This window comes from Gymnoscopelus braueri (assembly GCF_963280865.1).
Source record: "Gymnoscopelus braueri genome assembly, chromosome: 17".
Taxonomy (NCBI): domain Eukaryota; kingdom Metazoa; phylum Chordata; class Actinopteri; order Myctophiformes; family Myctophidae; genus Gymnoscopelus; species Gymnoscopelus braueri.
The window spans coordinates 10,360,670-10,381,787 of record NC_137617.1 but is presented as its reverse complement, the minus strand read 5'-3'; the positions used below and the strand labels follow the sequence as shown (position 1 = coordinate 10,381,787).

The following is a 21,118-nucleotide window of genomic DNA, read 5'->3' as shown; positions in this document are numbered from 1 at the left end:
CATGTACTCTACCAACCTCATTCCAACTGGTTGAGTAATTTACTGGCACAGTTATAGTGAGTCACTGAGTTTATCTCATCAGATATGTACAGTTCTGTGCAGTTTACATTCTAGTCAATTTCTTTGTGTGCGTGCATGTACTGTATGTCTCCATTCCAGAGAGACTTCCAGCAACTCCCAACCATAGAATAGTTCTGTTCCCCTATCAGCAACAGTCCAATCAACCAACACCAGTAAAAGGTTCATATACAATATTCCTACTAGAATTATGGAGGAAGGATGTACCATAACAAGTATTTTTGTTATTGTTATTGTCATTGTCTTGTCTTGAGGGAGAGGGAGAAATGGCTGGGGTGTTGTGCATGCTTGCGTACAGGCAGGCAGGCAAGTGGGCGTGTGTGTGTGTGTGTGTGTGTGTGTGTGTGTGTGTGTGTGTGTGTGTGTGTGTGTGTGTGTGTGTGTGTGTGTGTGTGTGTGTGTGTGTGTGTGTGTGTGTGTGTGTGTGTGTGTGCAGGCAGTATCAGGCAGCCACAGAAGACATCACTTCCTCTTCTTTGTGACCAACTGCTCCCTGCGAAGAACAAGTGAGTTTGTATTTTGTCTTATTTATTTTTTATTGGGTTATTGTGCTTTTCAATCTTATATGTCAAGTGATTCCAATTAGTAGAAATAGTGGTATCAGTGCTATTAGGTATGGTTATACGTAGATATTTAATAATGTTCCATAATTAACTATACCATTGTCTTAATGTGAAGTATCACATCATTATTACACACAATGTGGAGCTGAAACTTTCAGACTCTGAATGTCTTTATTGGCCAAGTGGTGATATAATTTGATTTGTTAGCTGCTTAACACGTTAGGCATAAAACAAAACGAAACAACTTGGAAGTTGCAAGATGGTAAGAAATCATTTAGGATATCTGCATATTTCTACAGGAATATACAGAAATCTGGTAAAATAAATAAATAATAATAATAACTTTGAGTGTGTACACTGTAAAATAATAATTTAACTCTTGAGTTTTTGTCTTGTTTATTTTTTTATGTTTAGTAAGTTGCAAGAGTCACGACAGTACTTTTCAAGTCTTTTAGCTGGACTTTGCAGCATTCTCTGACATGGTTTCATCATGCGCATGTGTTTGGGCGCTGATTAAGTTGGCCTATCGGTAGCCAAGCTGGTAAATATGACATTACATGTCACATCTTGTTGTAGTGCTGTATGTACACTATTTTTGTGTGTTGTGTGTGTTTTGTAAGATGTTTTCTAAGCTATTTCATTGTGTTTGGACATAATAATAAATTCAGCTCTTAGGGATTTGTCAATGAACATGTCAAGTACAGTATGTAACTACAAGCTTCCATTTCTAAAACTAAGAATCATTATGGTAACATGTTACTTAAAGGTTGCATCTATAATGCATTATAATCACATTTATAACACATTATAATGCACTTATAAGGCATTATAACACAACAGATGTTTATAATTATGCATAACAACTTATAATAAGGGTTATGAAGTATTATAACTTATAATAATATCATGTGCTGGTCATAATGCATTATAAACTCAGTGGAACAGCACATTATCCTTACAAGGTACCACTTTACTTAAAGGTCTTGTCTATAATGCATAATAATCACATTTATAATGCATTATAATGCACTTATAATGCTTCATAACACTCGTTATAAATGTTTATAATTATGCATAACAACTTCTAAAAAATACTCTTTATAACTAACTAAGTTAAGGTAGCTATAATGTGCTGTTCCACTGAGCTTATAATGCATTATGACCAACACTTATAATACGTTATAAACATTGTAATATGTTGTCATACATAATTATGAACATTTATAATTTATAATGCCTTATAAGTGCATTATAATGCGTTATAAATGTGACCTTTAAGTAAAGTGTTACCTAGTGACTACAACTGTAACAATACAAATGTAGGATAAATACACAGAGGGCGACTTTTATAATGCCTATAATTTTACTTTTAATGTCAATTACAGCAACAAACCTATGCGAATATCAGCAGTTCTACATCTCTCTGATCAGTTATACTCCAATATGGAGTCCATGATGTGGACCTGCTAACAGGTCCTTAACAACTGGGACTGACTCAAACACAGTGGGTATAGCTATAGTAACCTATCAAACGAACCATATGACATGAACACCTTCATTACAATGATACAAAAAGATGAAGTAATGTGTGTGACTTTTGTCCAGAGTAATTCATTACAGCAGGTTAATGAATACAGAGACTCATTTACAGTGCATGATGACACACTGCAAGATAAAGCTTAGAGTCTAGATGAATGCATAATGATGTATTGATGTATAATGATGGAACATCTACCATACAGTTTATGTTAAAAGTAGTTTAATAACTATTTTCCTATTCAAGTGTGTGTGTGTGTGTGTGTGTGTGTGTGTGTGTGTGTGTGTGTGTGTGTGTGTGTGTGTGTGTGTGTGTGTGTGTGTGTGTGTGTGTGTGTGTGTGTGTGTGTGTGTGTGTGTATATATATATATATATATATATATATATATATAATGTGGGAAGGAACTAATAATAAAGACCAATATTCGGTTAGTAGTACTCAACTAGGCAAGGAATTACTGAGCAAAATGTAATTACCTTCCAACAGATTAATGTCACTGCTTCACACAATATGCATTCTACACAAATACAGGTGCAAATAAAAAAGTAACGATCAATCTTCAAATGCTGGAAAACATTGAGTCATTAAAACAATCAGTCAAACATAGTGGGTCAATACAATCGAATACAGCAACAATACTCCTTGTCGTCATTCAACAAATGATAAAGATAACTCATGTTGAATGCTTGAGGCACACTGGACATTCCTCAGTAAAAAAAAATTTGTTAGAAGGCTTCGGTACAAAGGTAAATTAATTGATTGATTCATTAATTGGTGTTTTTATTGTCAAAATGCATAAAGTATACAACAAAAAAGCTTGAGAGCTTATTTCCATTGTGGTCCTTTGGGTGCAAATGTGCGCTTATGTTATTTATTTTTAATTTATTCAACTTTTAATTTAAGATTCTCGGAGAGATCATTGAGGGAGACCCATTCATTCTGAGGAGAGCGAGCTGTCTGACAACAACAACCACCAACGTTCTATGTGCTTATTTTTCCTGTTGAACAGGTTAGTTTGGTGCATCAACTTACTGAACGATAACAATGTGATCATTATGACATAAGTACACATTCAGAAGGTGCAGCATAACTCCAGTGTGTTTGCAAAATGTGGCTATTGTTTGTGAGTGAATTCAGTGCAGCAAACAGTAGTTTGGATAGGGATATCAATGCAAAATGGTGACGTGTGTGCACAATGTTTACATTAGGGAACTACTACTGTTTTAGACACTCAAGTCTCAACAAGAAAAGTGTCAGGTTTTTGCAAGGCCGGGTTGCCTACTCGAGCCTGCAAACTGTGAAAGCGAATCATAGTCAATCGAAATGGAATCTGAAAAGAAATCTTGATCACATGACTACAGAGATATGGTGTACGGTGTACCAATTTGGGAGAGGTTTGGACACAATCACTACAAGTAGAGTAGTGGCCAAAAAATAATAATCTTGTGAGGTGTAAATGGGTTTGGCCTATTTGGGGAGTAGTGTAATGATTCAAGGAATCCAGGGGGAAAATCATTTTGATTGTATGAACTACGGTTCAAGAGTTATAGGCCAAAATGTCATGTGAATTGGCCTGTTATAGCGCCACCATGAGGCAGATTTGAAAAGTGGTATTTCTTCCTTGGCCTAGTGGGAATGTACGTGCAAAGATTCAAAGCAATCGAACATTGCATTCATGATTTGTGGCATTTTATGCGAAATGGCCACTCCCGCAAACGTTGTAAGCCAATCGTACCTGATCAGAATGGAACAGGAAAATCAGACTGATACGTCTTGATCACATGACTAGATAATGTGCACCGATTTGCATTTGAACAAAATCTGTAAACGGTGACGTGTAGCTCTATTATTGTTCTGCAGTGTGCGATTGAATGAACAGAGATGTTGTTCTGGTGCTTCAAAGAGTTAATAGGTTATTTACAAGAAACATTTATATGTCTATAAAGCCCCTTGGACAGCTACACTACTACTACATCAACGATTACTTTTCACGGTGTTAACTGCAATAGGTTAATGAGGGAAGTTCGGAAGACATGAACGCATATAAACGCAACAATGTGGAGCTAAAAATGGAAAGACAATGTTGAACGACGAATAAGGAATATCAAAACTGATTGCTAAAATTACAGTTGTTTGATGAAGTTGTAAAACGAGTCTGGACAGAGCTCAGTGCGGTGCAGCCGGTGCAGTTTTTCATGTTATGAACAGAACTGACAGGCCAGTGTGCCAATCTTTCTATTCTATTCTGTACAGAAGCTATTCATAATAAAGGCTCATTATTTGAAGCAGCGGGTAAAAAAAGACATATGGCTGTCAGAGGTGCACTATGCTGAACTGCGCACTGACCTGTCTGCAGGCGTTCTGTACGTACACAAACCAAAATAGTCTAAATAACTTTTAGTTAACTTTACAGCCTTCCCTTGTCTGTGAGCCCCATGCTGTGAAGTGGTTCTGTGTGTTGTCATTGCACATTTCAGGCACATTATCAATGCTTGAGTTGCTGTAAGCCCCACAGCTAAACAGACGGGCATGTTCATGTGTTTGTTGCAAGTTCTCCTCTAATTTTAGTACCATAACACATGCATGCAGCCATGGCTGGAGGCGGTCACTGTGACATCGCATCACCTGTCAATCTCAAAGACACCTGACTATTTTGAGGGCAAAAATAAGAATTAATTAATGAATTAACTCTGTCTGTAAACAGTTAATGAGATTAGCTATTTACAGACGGAGAGACAGAAAGACAGACGAACTCAGAGGAGTGAAAACATAATCCCTAATGGAACCTGTTACAACTCGACAAATAGTTGGGTTAGGTGATTATGTGATTAGATTGTTTGATGATTTACAGGAGACATGCTACCATTTTGAACTCTGTCACACTATTGACAGAGATGATGATGATGATTCATCAGGCTCATTAGCTGCTTGGTGCAGGTGTGTGAGCGGTTGCATAGTAACCCCCACAAAGGACCAGTGCTTCTTTGAGTAGACCTTTGAACAAATAGTATTGTATTATCTCTATATTTTATCACGGAGATGAGTCTAAAGGTGGTTGTGTTAAATGTCTGATGCACCTGGGCTGTTCTTCATAGAATCATAGAACCCATACACACTCATGCTCCAATCAGGGGTCATCACCATCTGGCTTGTGATGGACTTTGTGCCATATCAGTCTTTATGGTAATGTACTACACATTTGTAAATGATAGTATTTCTGTGTTAATTAAATCAATGTCCTACCTATAATGAAGGAGACCTGGAGACTGGCAAGTCAGCCACTGTATACTGGCTGTATACAGGCATCAAAGCAGCATAGTCCAAATCTATTCTGTGTTTGGGATTTCAATAATTCGCTTTTATCAGTACAGCCAAATAAGAACATTATAATGGGAAAAAGTTTATCATATAGTATCTTAATCAAAGATTTGCCACAGACATACACAAGTCTTGCCAAGGACACATTTGCCCGTTGTGGGGTATCGATCAAAGCCAAGAGTCATACAGTGGTGGTACAAGCCCAAACATGGGTTTTTATTCAAAGAATGGCACAGAGTTACTGCATAACGTTCAAATCAAAATCAAGGTAAGTATCTAGCACGGTGAATAATTGTTAACCAAAGTTCTTCCCAGGTTGGGGGCTCAGTCCAGACATCAATTATTCAGCAAGGTGCGACACATTTTTAAAGGGGGGGGGGGGGGCAGTGGCGCTCCGGCTCACACCTTAGGCTCAGAGAGCATTGTTTATACAGTGGATCACATCTTTAAAGGGGCAGTCCTCTCCCCTGGCTGTAGGCCTCGTTCTGTCCTCACATCACGGGCTTTTTTATAAGTTCCATATATAAGTGCCTATAACATATGAGAAACATAACCTTAGCGGACATTTCACTTATCAAACACAGAGCTTTGGAAGGGAAATAGTGGAGTATTGTCTTACCGCCTGGCTGCCCGTCCTTCACCATGGAGAGCCAGAATACTAGTGAGAGAGACAGAGCAGAGAGTGTTTGTAGCCAACGCCCGGCCTGTCACACAGGTGCCCTGAGTTGGGGCTGATCGAGGAGGTAGAGTGGCAGGTACCGCCCCTCGATGACGCAGCCTAGGCTACAGCGCTGTCTCCTGGTCTTCTCTCTGTCTCTCCTCCACTGTCTCCCCATGGTGAGACGCTTACCTGCCAGGCGGTCTCGTAGCGAGACTCCACAACGTGTACAGACACATGATGACTGTGGCCTTTTTATTGACAACGTTTTGAGCCTGGGCTCATCCGCCAGGTCAAACTCGAGAGATGTGTATCCCACCCACACACATATAGACATTGTGGGTGGTTTCTCGAAAGAAGGTTCAAGGTTCAACCTCTCAAGTGTTCTTTATTGTCTTGTGTACATACTGTACATTAGAGTACGATTTACTTTTATTCGGCTCCTCGATCATTGCAGCAGCATAGTAACATGATAAACAACAATAGCCATAGGGAATAAAAGAGCAAAAACTTCTATATGGTTTCAGCAAATAGAGACTAAAATAAAGTGGCTAGCTGGCTCCACACTTCCATACTAAATACATATAGGTGTGTCTGTATACAGTATATAGTGTATGTGGGATGGAGGACGACTGATTTAAGCAATTACACCTGGCCTGAGTCAAACTATTACTGGAGCTGGGTGTGGCTGAGCACCTGTTTTGCATTGATTTAAACGATGCAAAAACAGGCTAAATCAGTCACCCTCTCACTAACTTGAGGGAGAGTCACTGTCCGGACAGAAGTTACCATCAGCTCTCCTGTGTAAAAGTAGTTTTATTTCCTTGTTGTGGCTATGTACGACAGTAGCCTATACACCAAAGGCATGGCAAGCAGCATGTAGCTCTGTGTAAATAAAGTGTTTTGTGAACTTGAAACCTCGGCAGTCGGCTGTCGTCTGTCCTACTAGATTAGCATCTATGTGGCCTTCAAATCTAGTCCTATATTGCACTGATCAGAGCAATGTTCACCGACTTATGGCCATTTTAAGTGTTAAACACTACTGTAACGCTGCTGTAGTGTGCAATTTAGGTTTGTTGGTGTGATTATTCTCAGGCCAGACCCCTGAACAACGTATGCATCAGCTTCCTTAATTGGACAACACGAGCCATTGGCTTCACGGATTGGCCAAGCTTTGTGTCATGCTTGTGCCGCTGTGCCAAGTGGTAGTGTGTAGGCTACAATGGAACTCGCATGATCCCAGAGTAGGCTAATAATAATAGATTATTGTGACTTTACTCTTTTACAGTTCAAACAACAGCTGTAGACAGGATGTCCAGTATAACCTCAGCTTCCATCAGAGGTGAGTTCTACTAAAACAGACAAAGAACTGCTACTGGTCTAGTCACAACTGTGATGAATATTACATTTATTTATTTTTCAACCAGGGAAGAACCCCATCTCGTCAGAACTGAGAATTGTTCTGATCGGGGGAAGACGTGGAGGTAAACCCAGTGGAAAGAGTTCAGTAGGAAACATCATCCTGGGCAGAGATGTTTTTGAAACAAACAGAAGAACAGTTAAGAGTGTCATGAAACAAGAGAAAGTGTCTGGCAGACAGATCACTGTGGTCGACACACCAGGATGGAGGTCTCATTATCCCCTAGATCTGACCCTAAAACTGACTCAGTTAGAAATCCAAAAGAGTGTGCATCTGTGTCCTCCAGGACCCCATGTCTTTCTCCTAGTGATGCCATTGGACTTTGCACATGTAGGAACAGCGATGTCAGTAGAGGAGCATGTCAGTTCTCTCCTTAGTGACCAAGTGTGGAGGCACACTATTCTGGTGTTCACTGTAGCTGATAAAAACAAATTGAGTCAAAATTTCACTAGATCTGACAAAGAATTAAGATATCTTACAGATACATGTGAAGTGCCCTTCTATTTACTTAACATTACTGACAGAGGAGATGGACGTCAGGTCACAGAGCTGCTGAAGAGGATAGAACAGATGGTAACTAGTAATGGTTGTCACTATGAGATACAAAAACACGTCTCAGAGGAATTGGAAGAGTTGGAGAGAACTATCAGCAGAAGAGCAGAACAAAGGAAACTCAGAAACAAACAACTACACTTCCAAAACATATTGGTATGTTTTGTTTTACTTAGTTAAGAAATAATATTTCATGTTTATTTTCCGTTTATTTAGTTGGTATCAATTTGATTATAAGAGCATAGGCTTATAATAATATGGACAATACCGCTTTTGTCCTTAAACAAAAAGATGTTTAAGTGAAAGTAAATATTGTTTTCTCTGACAGGACTGACTGACCTCAAGATTGTGTTGTTTGGAAGGCATTTATCTGGGAAGAGCTCAGCAGGAAACACCATTCTGGAAAGAAGTGTTTTTAAAGATCAGAGGTCAGGGTACTCTGAAGTAAAACATGGTGAAGTGGCAGGGATACATCTGACAGTGGTGGACTCACCAGGCTGGCAGTACAACAGTCAACTGCAGGACACCTCAGAGATGGACAAACTGGAGATCCAGAACAGTGTGTCTCTCTGTCCTCCTGGACCACATGCTGTTCTCCTGATAGTTCCTGTTGATGAAGCATTCACCAATGCACAGAGAGTAGCAATGGAAGAACACATGACACTTCTGACACCGGGAGTCTGGAGTCACGCTATAGTAATGTTCACCTGTGGAGACTGGCTGGGAGACACAGGCATCGAACATCACATTGAGGCTGAAGGGGAAGACCTCCGCTGGCTTGTTGACAAATGTGGGAACAGGTACCATGTCTTTAACAATAAGAAGAGAGATGATGATCAGGTCAGAGATCTGCTGGAGAAGATGGAGCAGATGGTGGCACGAAACAGAGGTGGACACTATGAAGTTGATGCAGATATTTCAGAGAAGCTGTCAGAGAGGAAGAGGAACATAGAGGAACATGTCAAGATATTCATGACCAGGACACAAAGACAAAGAGCTGCTCTGAAAGCTCTGTTCGAAGGTGATTTTTTAAATTTATTTTATTGTTATTAATATATTCACAGTATTTGTCTGTCTGTCTCTATCTGTCCGTCCATCCGTCCGTCCCTCCGTCCGTCCCTCCGTCCGTCCGTCGGTCCGTCCGTCCGTCCGTCCGTCCGTCCGTATCTTATCAATCTGGCTGGCAAAGTATTACTAATAATAATATTAACAATAATACATCACTTATAGAGAAGAGATGATGAGCAGCTGCTCCTAACCTGCACAAAGTCTCTGTCTGTGTGTCCGTCTGTAGTATCTCTATCACGTATCTCAAGAAACCTCCAACCGATCGACTTCAAACTCAGTACATGCGTCACTGAGGATATGGATATCTGGTTGTCCAGAACAACCGATCTGACCGCTATGCCCATATATGGGCCCATAATATTGCACATCAACCGGAGAGAGTTATGCACCATGTGGGAAGTCTGTCGGATCAGCGTATATCTCCAGCAAATATAGATAAAACCGCAAATCCCCATATATGGAGTACCCCGATGTCATCAATATGATGTCATAGCACTGGCATCATCAACTGGCTAGACTCTATATTTGGGCATGCCTGACACAACTTCATATATCCTGTATTAAAATTGGCTTATGGGAGGACAGGTGGGCGGACCTCTGACATCACGCTCATGTCACCATGACTCAGCCATAACCATATAAGGAGTTCCCAATGCAGATACGCCCAAATATGGAGTGTGTTGTCTAACCTCAATGTGTCGTCATGGGCGCAAAGAAATCAGTCAGCTCCCATATATGGGCCCAAAAGGGGACATGCCCATAAATGGGCATATACTGATGACATCAGCGAACTCTATATATGGACATAAAAGGGACAAGGGCTGACAGATACAGAGATCCCGTTGTCCAGAGCCACAGATCCGACCGTTATGCCCATATATGGTCATGTGCATATATGGTAAATGGTAAATGGTGCATTTATATAGCGCTTCTATCCGAAGCGCTTTACATTGATTGTGCCATTAACCCATTCACACACCGATGGCGGAGGAAACCATGCAAGGCAACCTGCTCATCGGGAGCAATTAGGGGTTCAGCGTCTTGCTCAAGGACACTTCGACACTAACTGTAGGGGAGCGCCCCAGCCCGGGATCGAACTGGGAACCTTGCGGTTTTCCAATTCACTCTACCCGGCCACTCTATATATATATATATATATATATATATATATATATATATATATATATATATATTTATGGGACCAACCGACTTCAAACTCGGTGTGAGCAGCGACTAGGACTCGAGGGAGTGTGGTGCCCGCCGTCGAGTAGTTCAGATATCCGTCGATCCAACCAATATGCCCATATATGGACATTACAATATATGAGCATATACTGATGACATCATGGATCTCTATATATGGGCATAAAAGGGACAAGGACAGACAGATACAGAGATCTCCATATATAGGCACAAAAGGGACACTGAAAGACAGGTACTCTGACAAAGCCCCCGATACTATGACTCAGACATACTGGTCGGCAGTGCAACGTAGGTGTTAGGGCCGTATAGCAGCCCGAACTCGATGTGAGGGGCACAGACAGAGAAATCTCCATATATGGGCATAAAAGGCACAGACAGACAGACAGCCAAACGGGTACAACGGTTGGGTACTCTAACACGGATACAATGTACACGGAGTAGGACAGTAGCCGGTCTAGTTATTTAAATGTTTTAATCAATAATTGATTTATTATACAATTAATTTATATTTGATGTTGTTTATTCTTAATGTTGTAACAATTGTAGGTTGTTTGTTATAATTCATGTAGCTCAATGTCCGATTACAGGCCATAAATAAATAGTCAAGTCAATGTTACGGGAACTACTGTTAAGTTGAGTTTCTGTCTGTCAGGAGAACACAAGAATCTAACAGATGTGAGGCTGATGCTTGGTGGAGAGCAATCTAGGAGGAGAGCTGGAAACAACATACTACTGAAGAAGAATGCCTTCCCAACATTATGGAAGGTGAATAATATATCAGTATATAAATAAAAATCAGTAATAAAATACTGTTATAAATATAAAAATAATATTATTATATTTATAAAAAATATATAAATCAGTGGTGGAAAAAGTACTCACATTTTTTACTTAAGCAAAAGTATCAATACTGCAACATAGAAATACTCTGTTAAGAGTAAGTAAAAGTCCGGTAATAAAAATGTACTTGAGTAAAAGTACAAAAGTATTGGTATCAAAAGTACTTAAAGTACCAAAAGTAGAAAGTACTCATTATGCAGAATTTTCCATTTCACAATGTATCAAATGTATACAAATCTTTTGAAAATGGCAGATCTACAAGCTCACAATGCGTCGCATCGTGACGCTTTGTAAGCTTGTAGATCGGCTATTTTCAAATGGCCGAAATGTATAAAGAGCTGAAGTGGTTAATGTATGTTTTGTAATAATAATCTAAATCTATAAAGTAACTAGTAACTAAAGTTCTCAAATAATTGTACTGGGGTAAACGTATAATATTTAGGTGTAGTGGAGTAGAAGTGAAAGTACTGAAAATTGGAAATACTCCAGTAAAGTAAAAGTACCTCAAAATTGCACTTAAGTACAGTACTTGAGTAAATGTACTTTACACCACTGATTATAATGACCTCAAAGTAAACAGTAACAGGATAAAATATAAATGTTTTCTGATGAAAATGTTAAAGTATCTTCTGTCATGAATGTTTGAGACATCATGTGACTCACATGATGTGAGTAGAAACAAAATGAGCACAACTCAGTCTATTCAACAGTTCAACAGTGTACTACAGTATGCACTGCTCGACAAGACTCAGTACATAAAACAGAGAATAGCCAGCACTCAGAGGTCCTTCTGGGACTTTTTAATGACAATTAAGGCCAGACTAATATCACTGGCTATTTATTATTACTTTTTTTTTAGCTCTGACAGATTTGTCTGGTTTCCAGGCATACAGGTTTTTATTATTGACTAACATACAATACATTAAAACTCATATTCCAGGAGTTTAAAATCCAGAATGAAGTGACGAAATGTGTCAGAGAAGAGGGACACGTTGCTGGAAGATATGTGACTGTGGTGAACTGTCCAGACTGGTCGACTACACCTCCATCACAGAAGATGAAAGATGTCCTTCTACACGGTGTGACTCTGTGTTTTCCTGGACCCCACGCTGTCCTGTTGACTGTCTCTGTAAAGTCCAGTTTCTCTGAAGCTGAGAGGAGATCAATGGAGGAACACATGGAGCTGCTGGGGGACAGAATCTGGAGACACGCTCTGGTTCTGTTCACATGGGGGCGGTGGCTGGGAGGGAGACGTGTTGAGGAGTACATCGAGTCTGAAGGAGAACCTCTGAGGTGGCTCCTGGATAAATGTGGCTATAGGTACCATGTTCTCCAGTTCAGCAAGAGGGACATTTCAGAACTAACAGAGCTCATGGAGAAAATAGAAGACATGGTGACGAGGAACAGAGGACATTTTGGACCTTTACACTCAAGAGAGTACAGGTCTCTCAGAGACACAGGACACTTCAAGGTGGGAGATGAGACAAGACAGATGACCCTGCTGTTTGAAAGACTGAAAGAAAAGCAGACATTCACTGCTGAAGAATGGAACAGCCTGGAGGAAGAATGGAAGAAGAGAGAGAAGGAATGGAGGAGAGAGGAGGAGTGTAGGAGGAGAGAGGAGTGGAAGGAGAGAGATGAGGAATGGAGGAGGAGAGAGGAGGAGATGATCGAGAGGATGCTGAAGTTTGTGGTGACGGAGCCAGAAGAACCAACCCTGCCAGCCATCAGGAGAAGGAACAGCATGGACCGTTACTCTGAAAGTAGTGAGTATCAATATAATTGATCTGCTAACAAACTTCAATGTGATTGTTTTTTGAGTGAAATTTCAACACGGAAGCAGAATACTGCTGCTGGTATGAATTCGGCATTAGGCCTACAGTAACTTTCCTAAATGTATAATTTCTTCTTCAGATCAACTCGGAAATGTGGATATAGACAACAATGATATATTTCAGTAATAGTGTACTGTATAATATACAGTAGGCCTACACTATTACTGAAATATTGTGTATATAAACTGAAATTGATCTGATCTTTTTTTTTAATATTAAATGAATGCCCTACTTCATCATACAAGAGTGTCACACAAAAGTAATGAAATAGCAGATCTACAGGCTCGCTTGTAGATCTGCTATTTTCACTTTTTAAAAACTTTTTTAAATAATAATAAAAATGGAAGGATTTTGGACACCCGATAGCAACGACATGTAATATTGTTATTGATAATAATAGTGAACAGTTGCAGTTCTTTAGTCTTGTATAATTATCATCGTAAATGTCTTGCTGTCTGTGGTCTTCTGTTCCAGTGAGTGGTGGAACCCAGTCTGAATCAGGAAGTTTGTACCGTTGGTCACCTGCCAAGGTTCATGATTGGCTGCAGAGGCAACCTGGATCAATAGTGCCCTCTTCAGGATATGCCACAATGAGTGAAGCTCCAACCCGGACAGACACTGATGCGATGAGTGTGAGAGATGAAGATGTTTCATAGATACATACAACGTGAAATTTGTCCTTTGCATTTAACCCATCCTTTGCATCATTAAATGGCACTTTTGACATATTTTAATTATTTCTTTCATCGAGGGAAATATTTTCCCCTCCAGTATGTCTTAGTGCATGCACAGGATGAGTACAACAAGTTCTCAAGTACAGCATTACACATGAAAAGTAGCTACAAATGTACATGAGCATATCCTCCTATAATTTGACAAACCTCTGTAGTGTGTGGTGTTGTAGTGTTGAGGCCAAAATTGGTTCTGCCAGTGGCTGGAGCAATTGATCTGAATTTGCACACAGCCATTGACAATTACCATGTGCACTTACAGTAACAGCGAAGCCCGTTTTTCGATGTCACCAAATGTCAGCTGTTTATTAGCGTTTTTGTGTAAAACACTGTCGCCATGGTTACGGGGCTGCCCAGCTATGGGACGAACTGCCTCCCGGGTTGCCAGAGCATGTGCGCATATCCCCCCACGGATAGGTCAACCGGGTATGGACTAATATCAGTAATTGTTCAAGTAGGTCTCCTAAAATCTGATTCTAGTCAAGAGAAGAGAGATGAAATTAGAGAAAAAAGTAAATACATGACAAAATAAAGCAAAATAAAATAAAAAACATTCAATGAAATGATTCCCCCAAAACCTAAAATAAAAATAAAGTTAAGAATCCACAAATATTTGTATATTTTTAGCAAGTATTTTCATTAATGCCATTTCTCTGTCATAAAATATCAAGAACATTATAAGAACACTGATTTATTTGATATCTTTATCAATGTAATTGTGTGGCCTGCCTGCCTGGTATAGGCTACACGGCACCCTGTATGTCCTTGGACAATGCACATCTTCCTTTGAAGAGAGCTGTTGTGCTCTGCAAATAGGTTCTATGCAAGATCTACACAGCTGATTTCGATATCTTTAGTGCTATTATTATAGTTGCATGTTAGCGACAAATGATTTATTACTTTCTGTAAGCATTTACAATTGAACTGCGTTAATAGATTAACTCACTTAGAGAATGTTGCATTTAGATTTCTTCAACTGATTGAATCTGAGTTCTGTTTTATGATTTTGCCTCCTCATTCTTAGGTGTTGTCTGCCAATATGTCATCTGAAGAAGAAGAAGAAGAAGAAGAAGAAGAAGAAGAAGAAGAAGAAGAGGATTCTGGTGAGAGATCGGATCATATCCCTCTTTTTCACTGTAAGCCTATAAGCTGCCTTTGATCCACTAACTGTCTTTACTCTCCACAGAAGGCTGGAAGAAGATGATGCTGATAGAAAGCAGAGATGAAGGTACAAAAGAATTTAACACTCCTTACGTCTTAGTGTGAATACAAAATGAAGGATTTCACAGGACTATACAATCTTTCTTTTTGTCTTCCTGTAGAGCTCAAGGAACTTGATCTGGATGATTCTGATAATGGTAGGAGAAAGATGAATGAAAATATAAATCTATAAATCACAGATCTAAATCTATCAGAATGTTAGCCCCATTCACATCATGATAACATTTGATCACATTTCTGCCCATGATTAACGCCTGGTCCTAAAGCTGAGCTTTTCAATGGGAAACATGCTATATAGTGCATATCCAATATCTTGTACATGTATGTGTAACTATTGTTTTTCCCCCCAGATGAGTTGTACTTAAGAACAAGCACCAAGATGGAGACTGCACATCATTGCTGTGAAAAATGCAAACACGTCCAGCAGGTCAGTTTGCCTAAAGCAGATACTCTTTTCTTGATATGAATCTCTACAGTATGTATGGCTATTGGTGATGCTAAATAATATACTGTGTTTGTTTGCTTGGTAGAGCTACGGCAGTGAGATGATCGTTCCCAAGAAGCTCTCCAGAGGGCGCTTGCAGTGAGTCTGGACATCACTTTCATACAATCTGCCCATTTGGTTCAATTTGTTATTCATTATTTATGAGACTCGTGAAGGACAGTGTGTGTGTGTGTGTGTGTGTGTGTGTGTGTGTGTGTGTGTGTGTGTGTGTGTGTGTGTGTGTGTGTGTGTGTGTGTGTGTGTGTGTGTGTGTGTGTGTGTGTGTGTGTGTGCGTGCGTGCGTGCGTGCGTGCGTGCGTGCGTGCGTGCGTGCGTGCGTGCGCGCGCGCGCGCGCGTGCGTGTGCGTGCGTGCATGCTTTAGGGCTCAGCTGGAAGGAGAGGGGACATATGAGTGTGTATTCACAGGCCTGATATTTGAGGCATCGGAGCAAGTTCTGGTGTGTTATTCCGTCCTGTCTTGGTCCAAGTTTGGCAAGTTCCTCCAGAGCCCCTGGATAATTGCTGGCCCCATATTCAACATACAGGCAGTCGACAAGGATCCATCTGCCCTCAAGTCCATCCAGCTCCCCCACTCCCTGTGCCTGGCTGGTGAGCATACAGTATTATGCTTTATACATATAAATATAATATAATATATAATATTTATATTATACATAGAGATTTATCACTGACTGCACAACTAAACATCTTACATGTGCATTATTTTACAATACAGCAGTGAATCAAACCACAGTATCCTATAGTTCTGTTACACTGTGGTCTGTGCTCAGCCTTGGTCTTCTTGTCTCTACAAAACTCCGTCCTTCCTTCCTGTTTTCTTCACTCAGGCCAGGGAAATGAGATGGTATTTGGTGTCCTGCACATCACTGGCAAAAATCCCATCATTGAAAGAGTCCATGAGTACTCTGGTAGTCATCTAAAGTGGCCGGTGTCCTCCCTGTCACCTGTGGGTGTCATTGCCCGGGACACTCAGCAAGTGGAACACCACGGAGCGGTGCTGGTCTACGAGGATCTGCGGATAAGTGATAACAGTCACACTTTCCGCATCTACCTCACCCTGAACTGCAGCTCATCGCATATTAAAGTGAGATTTGCACCAAGATGGAGACAGAAAGATTTCATGTGTGCTTTTCATGGGTGCTTTTTTAGCACTGGACCACAAATAATGGAGTTTTGTATAATGATAATCATTATATTTGACATGCATATCACTCTTAAATAGACCTGTGAAAGGCAGCAACACAATACTATTGTTTGAAAATCTAATAATACATACATTTAACAGCTAAACCAGTAAATCTGAGTGTCCTCATCGTCCATAGCACAGAACGCAGTAGGACTACAAGACGCAAAATTGCAACAACTGAGATAACATCTAAATTTATCAACATAATAATAGCCAACAGCCTCAGGGTAAATAATTATGATCAGATATTCAGATCGCTTTTGTCCATCTTACTTCTCATTCCACACAACTACCAGACTAATACTTTTGATTAATACTTTAACATGGTGTTTAATATTGAGTATTGATAACCTGTATATACCTACTAATTGGCTAGAAAGAAGTGACAGTTTTTTGTCTTCCCTACTTCCCTGCCTCTAGTTTTCTGTCCTCTTGTTTTGTCCATGACTTTGTCCTCCTCTTTTTCTTGTGTGTGGCAGGAAATAAAGAAGAAGTTGAAGAAGGGCCGTTTCAGTAGAGTTGACAAGAATAACTTCTGTGTATTGGTAGAGAAGATGTACCATCTCATGAGTGAACAAAGTGCGGAAATTCACCCTGAGGTGTGTTTGTCTTGATTCAGCATACCATGGCAGCTCCATGTTTTGTTTGTAAAGGTGTACACATACTGTATGTACTAACATGTTGTACAGTGTATATGTGTGATGCAAGTTATTAATATTATGTGTCCGTGCAGGACTTGAAATTCACCCTGGCATCAACTAAATACAAAGGCTACTTTGAAGCATACTATGAGCTGCCACCTCCCTTCACGTTTTATCTTAAAGCGAGTGGTACTGAAGAGACGCCATGGTCTGCAACCATTCGAGAAGGTATAGGCTACTAATGTACACAGTCACCTATCTACTTGAATGTCTGTGTTTATGTGTGCATATAATGCATAGTGCATAAAACATATAATGTTTGTAACCTTGCAGTATATTTATGAATAATGATGCCAATCTTTTGTTCTCGTGTCAGGTGACCTGGCGGGCAGCACAGAGAAAAAGCCAAGCAAACTACAACGATTCCTTGGTCGGCTTCAGTCAGGCACGAGCAAAAGCAGTATGTGTAAGCATGATTCATATGGTTTAATGGTCATATCAGGATTTTCATCATGTACTAACCAGACAATAATTTCTTTCTCTCTTACAGTCAGAAAGCAGAAATGTGATGAATCAGGAGAAGGAATCGCCAGTAAGAGATGTTCTCTCTTTCATGAGCCAGGTGATTTTATAATTTTCTTACTCATGACATGAATGATTATAACTGGAACAAAATAACAAACCATGGTGTCTTAAAGTTTCTCTTCCAAATTCCACCTTGTTTAGGAGGACTTGTATTTCAAGCTTCCGCAACAGTGTGGAGAATATGAGATAATAGAAAAACAAAAACTAGAAAAGTGCGCTCCTCCGCCAGGCCGGGTTGCTTACTCAGGGCCTGCAAACTTTGGAAGGCAGTCATAGCCAATTAGAATGGAATCTACTCCATTCCCAACTCTGAGTGATACATTTTGATCAAATGACCCCAGAGATTATGTGTACCGTTTTGTGTGAGTTTTGAACAAAGCTGTAGGAGTAGTTGCAAAAAGTGTGTGTTGATGAATACGCAAAATGGCCACGCAAAAAAATCTAGTCAGGCACAAATGGCCGTGGCCTATATGGGGAGTTGTGTCATGATCCAAGGAATCCAGGGAATTGTACATCCTACGGTTCAATTATTAATAGGCCAAATCGTAAAGTGGACTGTCATAGCGTGAACATTACGCCAGTTTTCTTTTCCTTTTTTATCTTCTCTCACAGGTCCTCCTCAGGGCACTATGCACATCACCATTCTGTACTGCTTGGCCCCAAGTCCTTCCTTATCAGTTTGGATAGGCAGTGGTGGAAAAACTATATAAAATCAACAAAACATGCAAGTCAACATAAAGTAGTAATCATTAGACAGACACAATAATCAATAAACTAAATACCACATGCAAAATAATGCAAACCATGGAAAATACTAAACAAAATCACACAACTAACTAAAAGCCAAAAATCGAACTAAAGCAAAATACAACTCATCCAATTTTCCACCGGCAGACATAATGGTCATGAAATGTGGGATATAAGTGGCCAAAATGGATTTTCTCAGGAAGGTTGCTGGCATCCCCCTTAGGGATAGCGTAAGAAGCTTTATCTTGGGAATGTTCATGCTTTATATCAGGATAGGTCAGGTTACTTTACCATGCTGTCTGCAGTGCTGCTAAATCACATGCTTTAAATGGGTAAAAACAGCTAAATAATTTACCTAGTGAAAATACTGTCACTGTGATGCAAGGGACACTCAACAAATTATTTGTACAGACATGTAATTATCACATGTCATCCCAAACTATCATACATTTAAATTCCAACTGCAAAGTAGCCAGAATATGTTATAGATGGCATATTATATCTCTTTTGATCTCTTTGCCTTTCCCTAAGGCAAGTCCTTTTTTCTCTGTTTTCCAATGTCTTTTAAATAACTGAGACAGCTAATAGATGAACACAATCATCTCATCAAATGGACAAACATCACAAATATGTTTTTTTTTTCTCTCAGATGCCTCAGGCGTGGAAGAACATCAGATCACCCTGACACCAGGTAAGACCTTTATTTGCCTCTGACCTGTATATTTGACCCTGAAATCAAACTAAGAATTAGTGAAATGAGTTCTTCTTTTGAAGACAACATTGTGGTCAAGATGTGTTCTGCGCAGTAAAAGTGGCGGAGCAGCAGGCTGTTGTGCAGACATTTCTTTCTTTTTGATCATGTAACCTATTTTGTCCTGTAATAGGAAAGAAATGGATGTAACAGTCTTGTGAACTAGATGCCCCTTTTTCCATAAAACTTTAACTAGTACAGTGCACGTCTGCTTTTTAAGTGAAGTAACGTCATATTTATTTTTGACAGAAATGAAGGCTAACTTTGTGGAGACGAACAGGAGTGCCCTGACTCAACGTGTCACAGAGGTTCTGTGTATAGCAGATGATCTTCGTGACAAAGGCGTTTTCAAAAATGAGACGTATACTGAAATCATGGAAGCAAAAGGCAAACTCAAATGAGAATACTGCTCAATATTATTTGTTTAAAAGGAACAAGAGCCATGTCAGCATTCTACGATGCTCTGCAAAAGCATGACTTGTGTCTTTTAGAAGATCTGGGTAAGAGCCAGCAATTTCAAATCCCTCTTTTAGACCTGTTGGAGTTCTGTGTGACTTGCTTTTTTATTGACGTTTCTTTTCAAATTCCAGCAGAACGTCACAGCAGATAAGGGAGAGGACCTACCTGGAGGAATGTCAAGGAATTAGTCTTCCCACAACCCTCGGCTCGCAACCTCCGCTCTTCAAACACTAATCTCCTCATAAACCCCATGATCAACCTACTGTACGTACCATGGGCGACCAGGCCTTCTGCTCGGCCACCCCTTGACTGTGGAATGCCCCCCCCCCTGTCCACTTGAGAGCACGGCAGTCTGTTGATTCTTTTAAGAGAGGACTTAAGACCTACTTTTTTAACATAGCATTTGTTTTAGCTACACTGGTTTTACCTCTAGGCTTTATGCCCTCATATTTTAAATGTTTTGTTTCTGTTTCTTAGATCTTTTATAGTGGTGTGATGGTTTTTATGCAAATGCTTATTGTAGCACTTTGAGATTTACACAAATGTAAAGTGCATTATGAATAAAATCCATTATTATTATTAAGTGACTTAATGTAATAAGTGCCAGAATATCATTGTATCTCTCTCTCTCTCTCTCTCTCTCTCTCTCTCTCTCTCTCTCTCTCTCTCTCTCTCTCTCTCTCTTTTAAAATGTATATATATGTTTTTCTTACTGTATGTTGTTCTGGATGTTAGCCTTCAAAACATGCTTTGGAGTGATATTGGGAACATCTAGAGCAGGGTTTCACAAGTTCAGGGGTGCCGCAGAATACTTTGATAATATTTAGAATGTATTAATATCACTTCAGTTTAACAACTTAACCACTTTGTACATTATTTTTCAGTATACAGTACACCAAAGCTCCTTGCCAAAAATAGCCGATCTACAAGCTCCCAGAATAGAGATGCTGCGGTTCAAGTGGTTAAATGTCAAGTATAAAGTTATTTTCAATCCGTCCTAATGGAAACTGATATCCTCTCAAGTTTTCCTCGTGGCATACTGTATCTTAGGGGGAAGTTTTACATACTTACGTACCTTAATGTGACATAAATGTAAGGTGCTATGAAGTAACAATGTAATTCAGGGCTGCCGTGGATGAAAAAGTTATTTACAGGGGTGCCCTGAGCCAAAACAGTTTGAGAACCACTGATCTAGAGAATGTCTTAACACAGTGTGAC

General features: G+C 39.8%; 1 protein-coding gene across 9 annotated transcripts in view; it reads left to right on the top strand.

Moving 5' to 3' along the window:
• LOC308104104 (uncharacterized protein) overlaps positions 1-20,477 on the top strand; it is a 53,826-nt gene extending 33,349 nt beyond the window's left edge. The window contains exons 1-23 of one of the 9 annotated variants that reach the window (XR_013934790.1): positions 544-584; positions 1,097-1,182; positions 3,083-3,188; positions 7,444-7,497; positions 7,583-8,283; positions 8,456-9,148; positions 11,051-11,163; positions 12,179-13,004; positions 13,548-13,705; positions 14,829-14,907; positions 14,991-15,032; positions 15,127-15,162; positions 15,376-15,452; positions 15,556-15,608; positions 15,893-16,119; positions 16,359-16,615; positions 17,197-17,316; positions 17,451-17,586; positions 17,735-17,824; positions 17,909-17,980; positions 19,340-19,381; positions 19,691-19,941; positions 20,032-20,477. Coding sequence is in view for 3 of the 9 variants with exons in the window: in XM_080454405.1 (XP_080310531.1) it covers positions 8,662-9,148; positions 11,051-11,163; positions 12,179-13,004; positions 13,548-13,705; positions 14,829-14,907; positions 14,991-15,032; positions 15,127-15,162; positions 15,376-15,452; positions 15,556-15,608; positions 15,893-16,119; positions 16,359-16,615; positions 17,197-17,316; positions 17,451-17,586; positions 17,735-17,824; positions 17,909-17,980; positions 19,340-19,381; positions 19,873-19,941; positions 20,032-20,051 (2,904 nt within the window). In the remaining 6 variants the exon portion in view is untranslated. Of the gene's footprint in view, positions 1-521; positions 585-1,054; positions 1,183-2,026; positions 2,146-3,082; positions 3,189-7,443; positions 7,498-7,582; positions 8,284-8,455; positions 9,149-11,050; positions 11,164-12,178; positions 13,005-13,547; positions 13,706-14,828; positions 14,908-14,990; positions 15,033-15,126; positions 15,163-15,375; positions 15,453-15,555; positions 15,609-15,892; positions 16,120-16,358; positions 16,616-17,196; positions 17,317-17,450; positions 17,587-17,734; positions 17,825-17,908; positions 17,981-19,339; positions 19,382-19,690; positions 19,942-20,031 lie in introns of those variants that run through there. The other 8 variants (XR_013934792.1, XR_013934793.1, XR_013934794.1 and 5 more) reach the window with 8 other exon arrangements.
• The last annotated feature ends 641 nt before the right edge of the window (positions 20,478-21,118 follow it).